The sequence below is a fragment of the Python bivittatus genome, unplaced genomic scaffold, assembly GCF_059951505.1.
Source record: "Python bivittatus isolate LINGU-HERP-01145 unplaced genomic scaffold, Pbiv_v1 ctg000480_np1212, whole genome shotgun sequence".
Taxonomy (NCBI): domain Eukaryota; kingdom Metazoa; phylum Chordata; class Lepidosauria; order Squamata; family Pythonidae; genus Python; species Python bivittatus.
The window spans coordinates 44,756,708-44,777,871 of NW_028277075.1; the positions used below are offsets into that span (position 1 = coordinate 44,756,708).

The 21,164-nt window shown below is 35.3% G+C and overlaps 1 protein-coding gene across 1 annotated transcript in view; it reads left to right on the top strand.

The window, feature by feature from the left end:
- NELL1 (neural EGFL like 1) overlaps positions 1-21,164 on the top strand; it is a 351,666-nt gene that overhangs the window by 197,872 nt on the left and 132,630 nt on the right. Inside the window, exons 11-12 of the mRNA XM_088145070.1 lie at positions 2,781-2,880; positions 9,729-9,857. Of these exons, the coding sequence (XP_088001196.1) occupies positions 2,781-2,880; positions 9,729-9,857 (229 nt within the window). The remainder of the gene's footprint in view (positions 1-2,780; positions 2,881-9,728; positions 9,858-21,164) is intronic.

The window sequence follows — 21,164 nt, forward strand, 5'->3', positions numbered from 1 at the left end:
AACAGTATTTTAACTAATAAAACATGCAACACAATATCCCAAAAAGGCAGCTTAGAATACAAAGAATCACCAAAGAATATCAACCATTCAGGCTTCACTCACTTTCCATGGCAAACGGCCAGGTCTTCAGCATTTTCTGGAAGACCAGCAGGGTTGGGGCTAATCTGATCTCAGGTGATAAGGTTTTCCAGAGAGCAGGTGCCAGGACAAGAAGGCACATTTCCTGGGTCCAGCAAGCTGGCATTCTTTAATTGACAGGACCCAAGCATACCCATCCTGTTGGCCCTAATACCCATCCTCTTGGCCCTAATAATATGGGTAGAGGCCACTAAAGAGAGGTGGCCTTTCAAGTATCTTGGCCACATGTCATAAAGAGCTTTCTAGGTTACAACCAGCAACTAGAATTGCACCAGGAGCCAATGCAGCTTGAGTAGCAATGACGTGTCATGGGCAATTGATACAATTGATCTTATCCACAATATAACAATATTCCACAAAATGGATTTCCAGTTTAATCAATACATAACTAAGATGGCTAATGATTGGCTTGTGACTCATATAATAAAATATATGCATGAATTGTACAGTTTGAATGATGCCAAATTCCTAGGTTCTGAATTTTGCAATAGATTAATATTAAGCCATTGACTGAAGTTCAAATTTAGGTTTCAGCAACAAGTCAAGTTTATATTGTAAAATTAAACATATGTGCATATACATAAGAATGTAGAAGTGTTAATGCACATGATGCATTTATGTACACATTACAAAGTTATCGAAGCAAGGGGCTACTGGTACATGTATATAAGATAATGACATTTTTAAAGACATACTATATGAAAGCATCATTTTTCAAAATGCTTACATATGCAAATGAGTCACTGAAATCAGAGGTCTGGCTTAAAATCTGATTTATAAGATTTGAATATTTGTTGTTAAACTATGTTGTCTAACCTTTTCTGCATCACCTCAGACAATCTGTTATTTGGCATCACAAATGAAAATCGTGGTATGTATTTAGGTTGCGAGTATAGATCATAGTCTATGCAAGTTGGTATATTAACTTTTCATGCAGTGTTCCTTCCAAAGTAGTTTGGGAACTTCTGTGCTGCCAATTTCAACCCCAAACCCTGGAAAAAAATTCAGACAATCCGTGAACATTGTCACCAACGACAGGCTCCAAATGCACATTCACATGATCTGATCCACTTGAGGGGGAGAAAGAAAAAGGTGCTCTAACCAACCAGTCTCCATTCACATTCAAATATCCTGTGTGGCACTTGGTATAAATCCTCACTGTTTGCTATAAAGGAGAGCTGCCAAGAAGCCAAATTGTCCTCCCCTGTCATGAGTTGAAGCCGATTGTGAAGTACTTAGCAGCTCTGTCTGTTACAAGAGGGAGGAGAGTCAGGGCCCAAAAGGTGGAGATCCCACCAACAGAAGCTGGGTCATTCCCAAGCTCAGAGAATTCAACTGAAAAGCATTCTGGATGCATTTTTTATTGAACTGCAGCTGAGTTAGAAGTAAATTGGCATGGTTGCCCAATAGAGAAAACAGCAGGAGACCACAAGAGGGCACAGCCTGAAAATCTGAAAATGTTGCAAATACCATGTGGGGAAGTACCTTTTGTTTCTACAGCCTCTGATTCCCTATTGGCAACTTGTGAGATATCTAAATATCTAAACATCTAAATCTATATATCTATATGTACACACACACACACACTCACACATGATATACCAAGCTTGGCCTGAGAGTTTTTGCCCATTTTTCCTCCTTTTTATTAGCAGTTGTCATGTGGTATATATTATCAGGTCCTTGAAGGCAAGCACAAATTTTCCTGAAGCTTCCCAGAACTGGAACCACACAAAATCTTTCTTAATAACTGTAACCATTACAAACAGCTGATAATCACTGAGTAGCAGGAGGTTGATTTATAAAATTTATATCCCCATTTTATTCAAATAAAGTCCCCTCTTTGCCTCTTTTTATCCCTGTATGATGGGGTCCTTCCTTTTCATTTATCACAGTGTCATTAGTGGCAGTTGCATGGTTACATTCTTTGCATTTCTGCTCTGAGAATTTATTGCAATATGACTGAGAGAATTGAAATACTGCCATTCATAGGGCAAAACACACAAAGATATGAAATTAGGACAGAATTTCCAGTAGCAGAAGGGAGCGCTACCAGTCCTAAAAATAATGAATGGAGTTTTATTTGAAACATGATGATAATACTGATTTGTTATTTGAATGCTTCTATGCCTGTCTGTCTCTCTGTCTCATCATCTAACTCTTCATTCATTAAATGGGCAAATAATCATTTTTTACACTTATTGCACTTTAAAGCATTATTATATAATCAGCCTAAAATAGAGCCTTGATATGTTTTTTTCTGTAATCTGTCCAATAGATTTGAACAAAAGATTTAATACACACATTCAAAATGCAATAAATAGTAATAAAAATCAATAGCATTTAAACAACAAATAATAAATGGAAGACTGACTCATGCAAATAGTCAAATAGATTATAGAAAGTATAAGAAGCTATGCAGTCTTGAATTTAAGTATAATGCTCTTTTTTAACTTTGGGAATACAAATGCCAAAAAAGATTAAGCTTTTGATGTTATGTGTGAAAGGTGTTTAGCTTAGTGCCTGACACCTTACACTGATTGTTGGTAAAGATCATTCATGCTATAAAGTTGAGAACTATGTAACCCTCCCCTGTCACTTTCATTTTCATCAGTGTCATATTATGAAACATTATTTATTTCCAGAATGGGATTTTAGTAAAAGTAACAGAGACCTGTCCTCTACTGAACTGCTCGGAAAAAGACTATGTCCTCCCAGAGAATCAGTGCTGCAGTGTTTGTAAAGGTAAGTAGGATGCTGCCATGTGTTCTTGACAGTATAAGTGGTTTTTGAGTAGTTCACTGTATTTGGAGTGGAAGAATTTTATAGGTTCTATTATGTTTCTTTGAACGGGTTTTATTTGTCGAAATGGAGCTTGCTAGGTATAGAATCAGACTGCCCAACTTAGAAAACAATATTATTATTCCATTTAGAATAAGGAAGACCATACAGCAGAACTGGGCAATCCACAGCCTGTGGGCCATATACAACTTCCCAGCATTCCCCAAATTGCACCTTTGAAATTAAGTTACAGAATAGCTGAATTTCAGTGGTGTGTTTTTAAGCTGGGGAGGGGTGCATTTAATGATGGTGAAGACAATAATTTGCCTTCTAGAAGACCTCTGCTACTATTTCTGCTCTAACCCTTTAAAATAAGAAATGAGCCAAAAAATGATCCCCACCTGGAACATCCCTGGATTGTCATCCCAAGGCCTTCTGGAAGGTTTAGAGGCAATCTTGCAAATTCCGATCCCCATCCCTCAAATGATGCTGCCTTGGCTGAACAAATCCTGCAGCTGTAATTTTTCCACTAACTAAACTCAGGGTGGCTTAAAAGCAGCAGACTTGGAATGTAGGAATCACCAAATTATGAAATGTACTAAAACACCAGCCATCAAGGAAACATTATTAAGATCATACATCAGGACAATCTGATTTTTTTAAACAGCTATGTTTATCCAAATGCTAAAATAAATAAAATGATGACACATATCTAATATCAGCAGGAAGAATATTTCTATCAGATGGAGGCTAACTGCAGGAGAAACCTGGTTATTAATAATTGTTTGTCATGGTTGCATCACAAAGCAGTGGGATCTGTAGCATATAAAGAAAGATATATGGAAGAAAGCAGTCTTAAAACACCCAGATTCCAAGCCATTTAGGGACTTTAAAGTAAACCCAAACCCTAACCTTGAATTCACAAAAAAGAAGCGAATTAGTTCAAATCAAGGAAAAACACCTAAATGATGTTAACAATTTGATAGTAATTTTTAATTCTCTGATCCAATTAATAGAACCATATATGGCAATGAAAAATAAATGTTTATTTCTCCTTATTAATAGCATTTCTTCCAGCTATGTTATTTTTAGTATTGTCATTGGTATTTTGTTAAATTAATGTGCCCTATTATAGCTGTACTTCAGATAGTGTAGTCAGGACTCTCTCATGGGCAAGGCTGGTGTTACATCAGCAGGATTTTCCAGATTTTTTCCAAACCTCTTCTGAAAGTAGTACATTCATAATGATCAAACATCTCACTTCATAAAATCTTGCATATCTGCATATAAAACATGATGTACAATGATTCTAAGTATTCAAATTCATATGTAATTACTGTTGCAGTTAATTCTCTTGTTATTTTAAAAAAATAAAATAATTGAGTGTATAGAAGAATGCAATAATTTCTTCATGGTAACTTGAGCAGGTTTTCTGATTTATCACAATGGCCATAATTTGTGACTGGAGTATGTATGATGATGAATGTGATGAATGTGTGGATTTTTCCTACAAGTTTCACTGCATCATTCTATGTAATGCTATTTGGTGTTTCTAACGCGCTGCCAACTCCTACAAATAAAGACTACTGAATAACCTCTGTACATGAAAAATAAATAATAATTATGTCTGAATCAAATATTTTGAAGTAATGTAAATTAAATCATTTTGTCTCACTTTTGATTGAGCAGGTAGTTGGTTTAAGTACATATCTATTGATCTGCAGTTTGTGTTTTACAGTCTGCTCAGAAGTAACTTTCATTGGTATCACTGAGATTTACTTTCACAGCAGTTGGTATAACATGGTCACCTATAGCTGCAATGACCTCTTTAAAATGGGACTTATCTTTAAATGTATATTAATAGGATTGGGTTATTGTCTATATGAAAAAATGCAATGAGAGGATATTAATAGTGTGCATCTGTTAATCCTTATAATTTACTTTCATGAAAGAGATAATTTCTTTCAGTGGCTGCTTCAGGGGGCTCTTCAGGGAGCAGAGTTGCCATCCCTTTGAATTTAGCTTTAAGACTGGACTGTTTCTAGAAAATAGATGGAAAATTCTAGCAAATCGCTGTGGGAGATACAAAATCTAGTGAATTGTTGTGGGACTTATTTCTACAACTTAATTTTTATTAAATGTTAGATAGATGTTGAGAAGTATGAATTTAATCACTCTGCTGTAAGGAACAGGGATTACATATTTACAAAGAATTCTTTCAGACATAGTATTTTGTTCTCAGGAACAGTTATTTGAACTTTTATATCTGTCAGGTATCTGTCAGAATGACATGCAAATATGTAAACTGAAATATTTGTTCTGAAGATATACCTGAGACCCCAGAAAAGATAGGCTCATGTTGGGTTTTTTTTTCTTTTCTGTTTTTAGGAAGGAAAAAAAAAACTAATAACAGTTCTAGTGACCTCTGATGAATCCTTTAAATTTTCTTGTGTTACACTTCCATGTCAGAAACTGTGCAATATTAATATGATTTTGTAAAGTTTCTCTGTGCATATTAGAACTCATAGAAAGATTTTTAAAATTTTGACTGGAATTCTAAGCTTTGGAATTTAGATTTTGGAAATAAGAGAAAGCTGCTGTCTTATAATGATTGTACTCATTTCTTAAGTAAAGTCATCATTTAACAAGGAGTAGGAATTGAGCTACGTAGCCTCCAGCCTCATGGCTTTAGTCTTCCATTTTACAAAGATGGGGATAAGAGTTTGGAAGGATTTACTTCCTCTTTTAATTAATTCAGTTTACCACTAGAAGTTTATTTAACTGTCATTAGTTTCAGTGAACCAGCTCCTGAAGCCACATTTCTGAAGCTGCCTGTTGTAAACTAATGATGGTGTTAATCATAGTTTGTTGCTGAGATGATACTACAGACAGTAATTAAACAAAAGCAAATCTTCTGGCTTTTCTTCCCAGCTACATGGAGAAGGAAACAGGAAATGTGGTGCCTAAGCCTGAAGCTTACTGTGATTTCGGGTGATATTGAAAATATAGTTAGTGAGTTAAACTGAGAAACATTCTTTAGGATTTTAGAGAAGAGTCTTTTTTATGGAGGTCAGACTGAACCTATGATATTCAGCATTCAAAACACGTGCTGTAATATTACAATCTTTTCCAAGTCATTATGGGCATGATTTGACAGAAGAAAACTTAGGACTCTTAATGATTTGAATTTTAATTAGCTTGAGGAATTAAGTAATTTATATAATTATAGGCATTCTGAATCTTTGTTTTCAAAATATCACCACAAACCTTGCAATATGACAGACTGAATTTTCTTTAGTTCTTTTTAGCTGTTTTGAATATTTGCCAATTTGAAAGGTAGGATATAAATAGAATAGATAAGTGGTAATGTTAAATAGTGATTTATTAGTTTTGATACATTCACTTACAGATTTATTGTATTGTGCTGATTTTAATTTTGCACTGCCATGAATCTTTCTGGACTGTGGTAGTATAAATACAATACAATACAATACCATAAAAATTCATTTATTTTGCTTGCTTTAATTGACAAACTAAATACTTTTTATAGTGCTTGTCCATATTGCAGCTATTCCGTTGTCTCTGTTTTGTAACACAGTTGCAGCTCACCAATTCTGAATGCTGATTACATTTGCTTTCCATCCTATGACCTAAGGAAACAGATATTTTCAGTAGCTGCCCCTATGCTTTGGAACTCCCTCCCTATGGAGAACTGGCCTACCTCTTCCTTCCTCAGTTTCAGAACAGTTAAGATCTGGTTCTCCAACTAGTCTAGGAGGAAGGTGTGTTATAAATGTGGGGATACATAGGCAGACACATGACTTTGTGTGTGTGCTTTCTTTTCTTTGTCCCTTTCAATGTTGTTGGAACTTATTTGGGGTGGGGTGTTTATTTTTGTGTTGGAAAGGTTCTTTTCATGATGTTTAAGTCCAGTTGATTGGGGCCCCATTCTAATTATTTGCATTATCTTGTTCAGTTCTTAAATGTGTGAAATAGATAGATAGATAGATAGATAGATAGATAGATAGATAGATAGATAGCGTGTTGTATTGTTAGCAGCTCAGAGTCTTTGGAAATGGGCAGCATACAAATAAAGTAAGCAAGAAAGTAAGTTACCAAATTGAAAAAAGCTTCTATTATTGAATATTTCCATAGTAAATGACATGCAGTACACAACAAGATAGTAGTGTAAGCTAAACAAAGTACTGCCTCTGTCAAGGGCTATTCAGACATAGTAGCTAGACATTTTTCGTTGCAGAAAGTCTTCAGGTATGGAAAATCATAAGAAAAGATACCTGATAACTCAGAATGTTTTCCATAAATGATATTGTTACCACAATAGCTTTGTTTGGAGTTATAGCAGTCATGTGAAGTATTGGATAACTGCATTACTACCATCGTATAGACATTCCTTTGCATGATTCTTTACCTGAGGTGGCTAGGAGAAATGTGATAGGGTATCAAACAATTGGATTATATGTGAGAAAAGCTATGTCTGTTCTAATAAGGTCCTTGTTTGTTTGAAAAGTCTGATTGACTTATTTGTGAGTAAATGTGCATAAGAGAGCCAGTTTGGTGTAGTGGCTAACGTGTTGGGCTAGGACACAGTTCTTCTACCCCATGAGGCATGAAAACTAGCTGGGTTACTTTGGACCAGTCACACTCTCCCAGCCCAACCTATCTCACAGGGTTGTTGTTGTGGGGAAAACAGGAGGTGGGAGGTATGTACAGTACCTTGAGTTGACAAAAAATAAAGGCAGGATAAATAAAATAAATAAATAAATAAGATTGCCATCAGAATAGCTTAGAGGAGTAGCTGAGTTGTTAAATTCTTCCAACTTTTGGGATATTAACCTATGACTAATTCAAGTGACACCTTTAGGAGGACATAGGCATAACTAGTTGCAGTATTCTTCACCAATGTAAAATAAGATTGTCTCCCTATTCCCTGAAGCATGGAATTTGATTACTGTTATAATTAGCTTAAAATGATAAATGGGTCATTGCACAGTCAAATAACTTAAAGCAAAATTTAATCTAGTGGAAGCAATTGTAATAAAGATATAAGGATGTCCTCATCAAAGGAAAGCCAAGTATAGGAAAATTATACTACAACCTTGGTTAAGGTGTGAAGGATTCAGCTGTAATATCTGAAGAGGTCAAAGGCCTAGAATGTATGTTTTTTTCAGTAAGATTCACCATTTGGAAGTCTCTAAGTGTATTTCAAGGATTTAAAAAATCATTATTAAATTATTCCATCACTGGTATCCATGGGGTGGGGTAAGGCGGAAAGAGAGGGGGAGTGTAAAAGTTTTATCTTCTCTTCAGAAAGTCCTATAATGTGAAAACTTGTATCAGGCAAAATATTATTTCCAATACAAACATAGATGCGAGAAATTCAATACACTTTTGAGAGTATTCCAATAAAAATGTCTATGATACTCAATTTTCTCTTCAAAAGAGAAAATTGAAATCCAGGTAAAATTACTTATTTATTTTTACTGAAATCAATGAAACAAGTTTGTTTTGGCTCCTTTACTTTTCATTTTAGGGCCCCAAAATTAAAGGGATGGTAATTAGTGCTTCCTACTGATTGCCACACAAACTACAATAGAATTGGTCAAGGGGATGATTTTTAAAATTTCAGATGAACCCCAGGGTAAATAATGGAAATAATAGACTGGGATTCAGGAGGGAGCAGTTCCTTCCCTTGACCCCAAGGTTACCTGAAGCAAGTTTGAGTCTGTACTCCTAAGGATCCTTTCCTATTTAGTAGATCTAAATAGTAACTTGTGAAGGCCTCCTGGGAGGTTGCATGCAGTTAGGTCCATGCAGTAGTTGTGGCTTTGTTATGGAGGAGATGGTCTGCTGGCCTTCATCCATTGATCTGGGGTCAGGTTTCACCAGTATGCTGAAATATTCAGTTGAGGGGATCTAAGTTGGAGAAGCAGACTCAAACTTGACCCTAGCAAGACCAAATAGTTGTGGTGTTTGGACCCCCTGGTTCATCTTTTGTTTTGAATGGGATTATACTATTTGGGGATAGTTCACTATTTGGGGTTTTTCCCGGACTCACAGTTCTTGCTTGAGGAGCACTTGGCAGCTGTGGCCAGAAAGGCCTTTGCACATATTCATCTTATGGGACTACCCTCCAGACAACCATCCATGCTTTGCTGACCTCATACATAGACTACTGCAATGGGGTTGTCCTTGAAGACTATTCAGAAGCTGCAGCTGATTCAGAATACAGTGGCATGGGCAGCCATATAACATCTCTGCTCTGTAAGCTGCACTGGTTACCAATAGGCTTCTGGGTGAAATTCAAGGTGCTACTTATCTCCTATAAAGCCCTTCATGGCATAGGGCCTGGCTGTCTGAAGGACCATCTGTCTCCTCTAATGTCTGCCTATCCTGAAAGGGTTCTATTAATATATATTAATACATGTGGGCATAACCCCATAAGATACATCAGATACTCAGTGCTGGATACATGTAATACCAAATTAGATTTCCCTCAAATAAACAGGAAGGATGGAGCAGATTTAAAAATGGACAAATTGAAAAAGAGAGGCGGAGCTGGGTAGCTCCTTCTCTACCCTCTCACATTCCCTTTCGGATTGCACTGTTAACAGTAAAACTGAAACACAGTAAAACAGGATGGGACTGGGGACTGCTTAAGGTAGTCAGTTAAAAATTCATGAGCAAAGATTTGGCAGTTGGGGTAATAAATGAATTAGCATTAATAATAATTTAGCATTTAACTGTTTATTCCTTACAGTTTTATTCAAAAGTGAATGCATTTCATTTTTCAGGTCATAATTTTTGTGCACAAGGGCACCGATGTGGTGAAAATTCAGAGTGCAGAAACTGGAACACACGAGCTACTTGCGAATGCAAAAGTGGTTATGTCTCGGTCCAAGGGGACTCTGCCTATTGTGAAGGTAAATAGTATACTCCTGAAAGGAACTTGATTGTAATCTAGTGAGAAATACTCTGCTAAAAACAAAGGCCTTGCATAGTGTCTCATTATGAAGTTGAGTCTTCACAGCAGCATTTATAATATTACCCACATTTGAATTTTTTATTTAGAAAGTACAGATAACCCAGAGAAAAGGAAAGTTTACTTCGAAGTTCCCAAGTGATGGATTTGCTTCTTAGCATGCAAAAGTAGCTATCTCCTGGCTTGTTTAACTTTGTCATATAGATTTCAGCTATGCTGCTTCTCACACTGATGGGAACAATAGCATGCTTGAGAAATCAAATCAATGTCTCTTGAAAATGACATAAGAACCACGTGTGACTTCAGTTGATACTTGGGAGATCTAAGACCTATCAAAAGAGTCTCTGAATAACTTGTTTCTATGACTAAGGTGTCCCTTGATATACTCATGGAAAAATATTGAAAAATAGTTTTGGCAATATAAGTTGCATGTGTGCTGGGCTAGATCTGGCCTGAAAATGCAGAAAGGTACATGTTATTAAAACACCCTTCATTCCTTAATTGGATTCCAAATCCAGATTGAGTTCCCTGTCATTACTGTAGATTGAAAAAGAAAGTAAAAAAAGAGAGAGAGAGAGAGAGAGAGAGAGAGAGAGAGAGAGATGTAGTTATTAGACATGTGTTTAAAGCACCTCCTAGTTTGCATCTGGTACAATCTTACTTAATTATATGGCAGTCAATTGCACTGAAATAGATTCTGTATGATTTTATAGTAGGGATATCTTCAATTGTACTATTCTAGCATCATTTAAAAGCTGGCTTTACTGTATGGTTTAATAGTTTTCCCTGGAGTTTACAGTAACCTTATATTCTTTTTGGAACAGGTGAGTTTCTTCTAACTCTGAGTGATATTGTTGGGCAAGCCCTTACTTTTTGACAAAATGATTTAATGTCAAGGCCTATGTGAGGTGACATAGATCTCATCAGTAAAGAGATTTGTGCCATGGTAGTAATGTGGCTCTCTGTCAAAGCAAAGAGCCACCTGTTATTTGCCCAAACCAGAAAGGTTTCTGTGCAGAAGTTGCACTGGAACAGAAGCTTTTTCCATCTTTGGCAAGAGCAGGTTGAAGAATAACTTGGAAGAAAATCTGGCTGAAAAGAAATATAAGATCTCAGTTCAGACATTAACTTCAGAGATTAATCTTCAGACATCAATTTCAGATCAAATCAACTGTTTGAGGGTATCCAAATTCTTGTAATCTAAGTCATAATGTCTTAAGAGATCCTGTTGTTCAGTGCAATGTAAAGTCTAATAAGTGGCTTGAACTGCTCTGGTTAAATAATTATTTATATTTTGCTGTAAATTGATAAAAACAAAATGCTATTATGGTCTTTGACCAGCATGAGATACAAATATCACTGCTGTAAAAATCCAAAAAGACAATTTATAATATGAATAAAATACATTGAGACTTTAAATAACTATTTAAAGCTATTTAAAATAAAATTTATGACTATTAATATTATAATTACCAACAAGAAATAGGACAAGGAGAACATTTTAGGAATATGATACAAGAAGAATGACGGTTAATATTTACTATATATACCAACAGAGAAATGAATATCTCTTAGTGTCCAACAGATCTTAACATGCTGAAGCCTAAACTTTGCAACATTACGTGTTATAAAAGAATTACTATCAGAGAGAAAGAGAGAAAAAAAATGTAAAATTGGTTTGAATGACCAGGCATTCCAGTCAAAGGTGGAAAAGTCAGGACATTACGAATATCTCTATAAACTTGTTATAAAGTGACTTTTTTTTCCTTAGAAGCATTGTGCCTTCTACTTTTTACATATTGTCAGAAGAAACATTCACTTTGCTGTATGCAATTTATATATAGTACTTATGAATTTGGTCTTCATGGGTCTTTTCTTTTCATTTTTTATAAACACTGTCTTTAAAATTGATCCTGAGCTTCTTTCTTTCCGTCTATATCTGAGTTGACAATAAGACACTTAGCTGACAAGAAGTTAAAATGTACTGTGGAACAAGAAGAAAGAACGGAGTATTGTTTGGTAAAAAGAGAGAGAGAAACAGAGTTATGGATAACTGCCATAGCTGTTATTTCCCATACTTTTGGGGAGTGAAGATCTGTAAAGCTATTGTTTTTCATATCTTTTTGGAATGAAAATGACCACTGCCATTGTCATGACCCATGAGCAACAAGCCTCAAATTATAGTGGTCACTCCTGTCATAGGAAAGTATATTCCATAGGAATTGTAAGTCAGAAATCATTCTATAAATGTTGCAAGAATTCTTTTCAAATCAATAGAAGATTCGAAACTTTTTGACAGCCAGTTCAACAAAGGGTCAGATTGACTGTATATTTGTTTTCTTCAACTACTTGTAGTTGTTAAATTTAATTTATTCATGTATATTTTCTTTGAAACATGCAAAATAAAGCTAGGGAATCTTCTTTCTTGGATTTTGTGGAACCTGACAACATCTTAAAGGGTTTAGCTCAAAGTTTCACTGGTGGATATTTTCAGTTTTGGTGGAAGGGAAAATGTTAGCACTTTAATTAGTATACCAGTTGCAGCTAAACATTATAGCAAATGGCTGCTTTTTATAACTAGTTTGTTTTCTTCAGAAAGAACTTATATTGGGAACTGATTGCTGTAGGGTGAAGGGGAACCCCCAGCCCTAGAAATATTTACAAGACAGATTTCTGGCTATTTTAATAGGACTGCCTGATGGATACTGGGTTGAAGAAAACCTTCTCTGGATAGTAAGTGCCTCATTCCCATAACATACAGACCAGCAGTGGGTGAACCACCCTACAAATAGGTCTGTTTGAGGCTGTGGGCAGGAATGCCTTTTATATGCAGTCCTCCAATTCTTTTTCTTTTGAATATGAGAAACAGGCTGAACTAGGCTCTTGTGTACTCCAGCATTCACACCATTTACCATGTTATTTCAACATCATTCCTAGTAAGTGTACAAATCGGAAAGTTCTGTGCATAAGGCTTCTTGGTAACTGGGAAGATGTTAGATTTGAGGGATGGGAGGACAGAGTAGATTGAAACAATATTGAGATATTGGACATAAATTCTCTATTTGGCCAGTTGTTGTAATCCAGCCTCCCTAGCAAATGTGCTGAGGGAACTTCATTTGCTTTTCACACTGAATCAAGAGCACAGGTAGCTCTTCTGTGAATATTTGCTATTTTCTGCTGCTGTATTAAGGCCTGAGTTGAGAGGGGTCTTTGCTCATTTTTCTCACTAGTGACTTATAGCATCTTCTAGAGACATTCAATCATTGTTGTGCCAAAATAATGGTAATGCAGACAGGCTTTCTATCATGTCAGTGGTAGCCAGGTGATGCTATGAAGATGTTATAAGTCACTGTTGGGAAATGACTTTAGTTTGTTGTCTGATTATATCTGCTCCTATGCCGCCTTTTCTCACAGGGGCATAATAGATACTTTTATAAAGTTAAAACATAAATATCTCCACCAGTAGCTGTACAAGAAATTACAGTCACAAGTTAGCTCTTTATCTCTTTGTGACAATTATGTGATTAATAACACATTTTTAAAAAGTGGTTGAAAAAGAAATGACATGGATTCTTTTGAGATCCAGGTTTTCCTATCTCTTGCAGTTGACTTGAGAGTAGTGACATCATAGTTCAGGATCTGCAAGGTCATTAACTCAGCAGTTTCAGATATTCTTCTTCTTATACATTTAAACACAACAGATCTTTATTGTTTGGTCTTTTAATCTCAAGCAATATTGTCTATGGCAGTATTTCTCAAACTGGTTATAATACTATTTAATAAAAATTAGAAAAATGCAGGGACCGCCCACTTAAGCAAGTCCCCATCCCTTGGTTTCATTGTTAAAAGCATGGGGATCCACATTTTTACTGAATAAGATCATTATTAATGTTACATTAATGTAAGCCTTTTCATACCCTCCATTTTTAAAAGCCTTTCTAAACTAAATTTTGTACCAACATTTTAAATCCAAAGTTATTTGCCACTTGAATTATTTTACATACCCTGTGCCATGATAACAACAACTCTTAGCACAAATTTACTGGTCAACAACATTCTTCCATAAAAATTTGTGAATACTAAAGGTTAGGGACAAGTGAAACTTCTAACCCAATGAAATCTCATTTCTAGGTATTCACTGCTGCACTTTCTGTTCACACTTTTATTTTGGGGTTGCTTGTGAAACCACAGTTCAGCTTAGCACAGCACTTCTGTACTTTCAGTTGATAAATGTACTTGAGACCAGTTCTCTACTGTTATTTTTAGTAGTCATGTTACTACTAGTATTATCACTTATATGCTTTAATTAACCATCTGTCTGGTGGTGAATGTAGGGAGGCAACAGCTGACGTGGTAAGCAGGTTCTGGAATGGCTAGTTAAATGGCTAAATTCACAGGCCACTATTTGAATATCACTGGTCTATGGTGCTAATGTAGTTTTTATCTTTTTAATTTGTACACTAACTCCCATCCTTTCTACCATTTAAATAAAAAATAATACTTAATTAGAAATTGGGAGTTCCCTCATAAGATTAACCAGTGTCTGATGATGTTATAAGTGTTTACATTTCCTTTTTTTACTATTAAAAAGTGTGCCACTAATTATACATTATACATTATAAAAATTAATATATAAATTTGCTATCCTCGGTCTCCTCCAGCTGGATCTTTTAATTCTCCCCCGGCTAGAATTTGAAATGGGAGAAGGAATGTCTTCAGTGACAAAGTCTTTGTTGAAGGTAATCTATGGTTTTGAAAATAAAGTGATAATCTTATTCAAAACTGATATCCTTTATATGCCCTGCAGGTCTTAAAACTTTCAATACAAGTTTTCAATAGAGGTTCACCCATGCTAGCTATTTCTTCAAAAACAACAAGAATTAGACATTCTAGTTGCCTGTTCTAGGATTTTAATTGCCTATGAGATTTTCCCCATAACAGGCTTGCTATCTGCAATATATATATATATATATATATATATATATATATATATATATATATATATTTCACAAGATGAGATCTCTTTTGAGCTAAGCTCAACATCTGACACTGATACACATCTATGTATTTTTCTTGGCAGCATTATAGAAGTAGTTTTGTCTTTGTCTTCTTCAGGATGTCTTGACAATTCCCTATCTTATAGCTAGTAGCTCCTGAAGATCTCTTGTCCAAGAACTAATCAGGTCTGAACCTGCTTACCTTTTTGAGATCAGCCAAGCTCAGTCATCCACCAAGTAATAACCAATGCTAGAAATCTTTATGGTTATGAGATGATGATCATATAATAATCTATAATCATTTTGTGGTCTAGCATTATTCAGAACCATATGGAACATTTCAATGTGTTCCCCTCTTCAGGCCTTAAAAGCACATTGTATTTTCTGTCCAGTTACTGGTGATCCTACCTCATGTAAAATATGGGTAAGTGCTTGGCTCCCCTAGACTTGACTGCGTTATTATATGGATTTCTATACAAGCGGCATGCTTGCTTCTAATCTGCCCCCTTCTTCCATGATCGGAGATTTTTCAGATGATGCCACAGGTGCCTTTGAAAGCATCAGCAGCACCAATTAATTACACAAGCTTCCTCTGTTGTAGCTGTAGGATGTAGTAGCAGTGTCTCCTGCACCAGTTGGATATTTTGTTATATTTTGTCCTAATTCTCAACTGTGCCTCTAAAAGATGTATCTTATACAATCACGCTTTCTCATCTAATGTACACAGTGAGAAGCCTGTGCACGTTCTGACAGATTGTTCCCAAAGGAAATACACACATAGCCATTCCTACTGTACTTATTCTGCAATTGTAACATATTTCAATCTCTGCTTTGGAGAAAGAGAAGACAAATTCCTGTCCACATTCTTAATCCCCCCCCCAATGTATTTTGTCCCCATTCCTGCATGTTTAAATTAGACAAATGTATGCATATATGGTTAGTTATATACAGATCACTACCACAAGGATTTTTTTAAGCATTAAAAACAACATTCTGGAAAATGTTCTGGATTAGCCTGAAATAAATTATTTTAATTTTAGTAGCATACATAGCACTCCCCCCTCCATTTTTTCCTGAGAAAAACAAACCTGTGGGTTGGTCTGAGAGAGAGAGATTAACCCAACCTCACCTAGTTTATTTCCATACAGAGGAACCTGAATCTCCCTGTTCCTTATCTGAGCACACTGGTGCATTTTCCCCCAGTATCTGGTCCTGTAAAATAAGTTTGACAGTGGACAGTCTAGACTGCTTTTATAGCTGTCCAGTGGATTTCTAACTGGATTCTAAGTGATAAAATCCATAATTTTTTACTTTCCTAGTCTTATTTTTCTTTTTCATTTCTCCTTTTCTGTGATCTAACATATGATAAAGATCAGAGATAAATATTAGTTAAAGTGAAAAGATTTTATAGTTATTGAGCTTTGGTTCTATGTAAGAAGGTTGGGGCCTGGTTTCTACTAAGAGTAATGGTATATTTGGAATTGCTTTTTTTTCTCCTGTTGTTCTTTTACCTATGTTTAGTGGAAAAGAGAGGTGGGATATACATTAGATGATTAACTGGAAACCTCTTAGGTGCAGATGGTTTCCGGATGTCTAGACTGGAATAATTGTTTTGAAAGGTCAGTTAGTTATTGAGTATTTTTTCCCCCTTCATTGCAAAGGTAAAAGCAACTCTTCTTGCTTATGCACTTAATTTTTTTTTCTTTAACTACCTTGTTGGATTATGTTTATAAAACTGTGTTCAATGGATCATCTTTTCTCAGAAGATCTTGAACAGAAATATTTAATTCACATTTAGAATTAAATGCTCATAGTCAATAATGCAGAATTAATGGTTCTTTGTACATTTTTATTCCTTAAACTAATGCTCCATTCTGCTTAGTTGCACATTTAATTGGTAATAATTTTAATTATATTCTTACTTGGAAACTTGAGTGATTGAGAAAATCGGATCAAATTAACATATTTCTTCACTTCTGCATTAATCATTTCAATTGAAAAATACTCTCCTTCTGGTTGTAAATCAAATGAAAATATAAAAAGATTCCCTGCTTATGACTCAATTTTTAGTTAATTTGTCTGAAGCATTACACTGATGTTGCCTAATCATATTAGCTTTGAAATGGCCTGTATGGTAGAATTGCTTAATTGCATTTTTTTTTTTTTTTGCAATAAATAACTTGAAAAGCAAGTCAGCTAGGAAATTTCTATTTTCTTTTATTCCAGGAAAAGGTGACTTTAGATTTTTGCCAGATTATCATTAGCATATCTAACCCTTTATTCAGGTATGTATTCCAACAAGTGAATGATCTCCAAATTCTTAAATGAAAATCATTTCCAGCGGCTATCTTTTAAATGGCAAAAACAGTAAATAAACCTTCTGCATATAAAACACTTGGCTGTCGGCAAGCTGCATACTTTTCTCTAGACCAGAGTTTCCCAAACTGTGAGGTGTCCCTCCCCTGGGGAGGTGCAGACAGAGTCCATGGGAGGTGTGAAGAACCTTTTAGTTACATTGTTACAATAAAAGTACCTTTCCCAAGGTTTTGCTTTATTGTTTTCATTTGTGTTCATTTTGGTCTTTGGATTTTTAGAGGAGGTATGTATATTAAGATTACATTAAAGGGAGGTGTGACAGCAAAAAGTTTAGGAACCCCTGCTCTAGGCCCTAAAAGCACTGCTCTACAATTTCTTCGTAAAGAAGTGAATTCTGAGTCATCCAGGATATGTGAATATGATTGTGCTTATTTTCAGTTGCCAAAGTATACATCTTATGTTTAGTCAAAATACAACAGCTAAGAAGATCCACATGATTTAATTTAGTTGAAATCTGTGCATGAATAGAAAGCAATTGTGGAATGGTGGTGTTTTCTTCCTCAACTTTTCATGCCATGAGATACCTGGAATCAGGAAATTGACATCAGCACTGCAAGATACCTTTGCCTGTCTGTGGATAATTACGCCACTCATTGCTGCCTTCTTAAAAAAAAAAAAAAAAAAAAAGTCAATGCTTTATAAATCCCCACATTCCTTATGATCAGTTTTTCAGGGGATACAGAGGACTGAATGGTGGAAGTGGCAAATGGAAAACATGTAATGCAGTTTAATTTTCTGGACACACGGTTCAGCTTCTTTCCTTACCCAATGTTGGATGAGTAGAATAATAATCTACCTAGACCAGCTGCTCTCTGATCCATGTTTTCTATGGCTACCTACTGTAATTGCTCTTTTGTCAGTTCTTTGGCATAAATGCAGTTAGTAATGTCATTTCCTTTCAGTGCTTTCTTTTAAATCTTCTGATCTAAATCTAGCAAATGCTTCTCTGTTAACACAATCTAGTTTGGACAAGTTTTAAACTCTTGGAAAATGAGTTCAGATTGCCTTTTTTACTGCATTTTTATATCACTTTCTTTTTTTCCTATAAAATAATATTAAATAGCAAATTAATACATATAGAGTATAGTCATGAAGTATATGCTATAGATAACTAAATATTACTTAGATACTTTATGTTAAATAAAGTTAATTAATTTAATTTAATTTAACTTTTGTTGTTGTTGTTCAGTCGTTAAGTCGTGTCCGACTCTTCGTGACCCCATGAACCATATTGCGCCAGGCCTTCCTGTCCTTCACTGAGTTTGCTCAGTTTCATGCTCATTGCTTCAGTGATGCTATCTAACCATCTCATCCTCTGCCGTCACCTTCTCCTTTTGCCTTCAATCTTTCCCAGCATCAGGGTCTTTTCCAAAGAGTCCTCTCTTTGCATTAGGTGACCAAAGTATCTGAGCTTGAGCTTCATTATCGGTCCTTCCAATGAGCAATCAGGGTTGATTTCCTTTAAGACTGACTGGTTTGACCTCCTAGCAGTCCAGGGGATGCTATGTTAAGTTAAATAAAAGTACAAAAGGAAAAATTAACAAGTACTAAATTTGTTGCATGAATGGTAGACTGATGCAAGCAAAGCTTCACTTTACTCCTTTATTTAGTAACTGACCTAGCCTGGACACAAGTAAAAAAACTCCATCCAGTCCAGTTACAGGAACTGATTAGGACTAAATGATTCAGCACAATTTAGCATTAGCATCTGTAGCATCTGTAACAAGAAATAAGATTTACATTATTTGAATAACTCAACCATAAATTACTCAACAGTTTGAAATTCATACAGAATGTACATTAGGAAAAAATGTATAAGAATATTATGTAATTGTACACTAACTTTAGAAATAATGAAGAATGTGATAAAGATATTAACAGTTGCAGATCATAATTATCCTTTCAGATTTCATATAATAAATGGATAATGTTTAATATCTAGATTATTTGTGGTCTTCATAAAATATATGAAAGGAAGCTATGAATTAGAAACAGTTTATTTTTTTTCCTGAATTCTGTTTCTTGGATATTTTTGCAGTATGACTTACTTTATCTATTATATTTTTAATAAGGGAGACTTGTTCTTCCACCACTGCTTATAATAGTTGTCCAATGACATATTTAGTCTTCCCTTATCACACCCCTCTCTTCCCCCCCCCCCATATACTTTGAAAACATTCCTTTGCTCTTCAGAAAAGATTCTGAGAAGAAAAAAAGAGATCCCCTTTTTCTAGTTCTGCTGATGTAGGAAGTTTTATCAGCAGAAAAGAATCCTTAGACTTCATCCAATGATTTTTTTGCAGATAAAAAAAAAATCCTAATATCTTCTTGTGCACAGTTTTTTTCAAGTATCCTAATAATAGAAGAGTTAAAATGGGAAATAGGTAAGTAAATAATAAACTTTTTCCCCTGAATTTATTTCAGAGGAAGATCATGATGCAATATACCCCTTTCTGTCCTACCTTTAAAGACATATTCAACAGGAGCCAGCTTCATTCTTACAGAATTTATTCATATACATAGGGACCTTGGTTGTTCTGTTACAGCCAGATATGTGAATTTTATACTGCAGATTTAAATGTTATGTATAAACTATTATCTCTGACTTAAATTCTGTCCAGGTTTATATAGGATTTTAGCCACAATGAATGTGAACCACAAATATTTTGTTCTACGAACATTTGAAGGTAAACCATGAAAATCCTTGTGCAACTCATTAATACACCAATAGTGTATTAATGAGTTGCACAAGAAAGTGTCAGCACTGCAGTCATATTCATGTATATATGTACATGTACATGTGCACATGCGCGCGCACACACACACACACAAAGAGTAATTACAAAGTAAGGATGCTTATTATACATCTATGGATAGGAAAGGCAGCACATCAAACTTCAGTTTAGACATCATTTTAAAATGTTTTTCTATCTGAAATACACCCCAAATTTAAATCAGAACTCAATGAGAAATTTAGCATAGCCAGGCCCCAGCTTTATCTGAACAGAAGCATGACTTTTTTTTAAAATGGGACAACTAAGAACTATAATGCCTAGCCTTCATTCTAAAAATAGCACAAAACGAAATTCTGCCACTAAGCTTGCCAGTCTGCTCAGCAGCCAATCACCATCTTTTTTTTAAAGCAAGTTCATTAATGTCAACAGAGCCATCTGCGTCAACAGACATTTTTGTACAACTAACACTTTTCATGCAGATTTGTATAATTAATTTGTATTTCTTCATCTTAAAAATTACTTGAAAAGGTTCCTTTAATTTTTTCAGTCTACTCCAAGCTACTGTTTTTCTAAGCTGTATTTCGTGTTTAAAAAAGCAAAAAAAGCTTTCCTGTTACACATACAAACACACTCTTGTATTTAGTATTAGCTGTGGTCTGGGGAATAAAAGAGACTTGTTCAATATCAAGAGGTGTCCCAGTGCTGCAGATTTGTTCTACCTGATGTTAGAAATAAAGGTCAACAACAGTAGCCTAATTATAAGGGTAAAAGGATAATTGGGTAGGAACATCCTCATTTGCTTTTTTATCTGAAAGATATGGACTGGCAAATGGCACTGCCTGAACTTTGGGGTGCCTCATACTAAGTGAAAAGCCTATGGTAAAAAATGTCTTTGGGCCTTGAACATTGACCCTGTTATTCCTCTGGCTAATGGCAGAGCTTGAGATGGATTTCAGGTTTATGCACTTTCCTGGTGGTTATCTAATTAAACTAGAGGTGATTTACACATCTGTTCTGAGGATCTGGCCATTAGGATCTTTCTGACTAACACACCATTTGAAACCTACAAAGAAAACAAAAAGTCTACAACACATGCTCTCCAGCAGCCCACATTCAGAGAAGCAGTGATCAATACCAGAC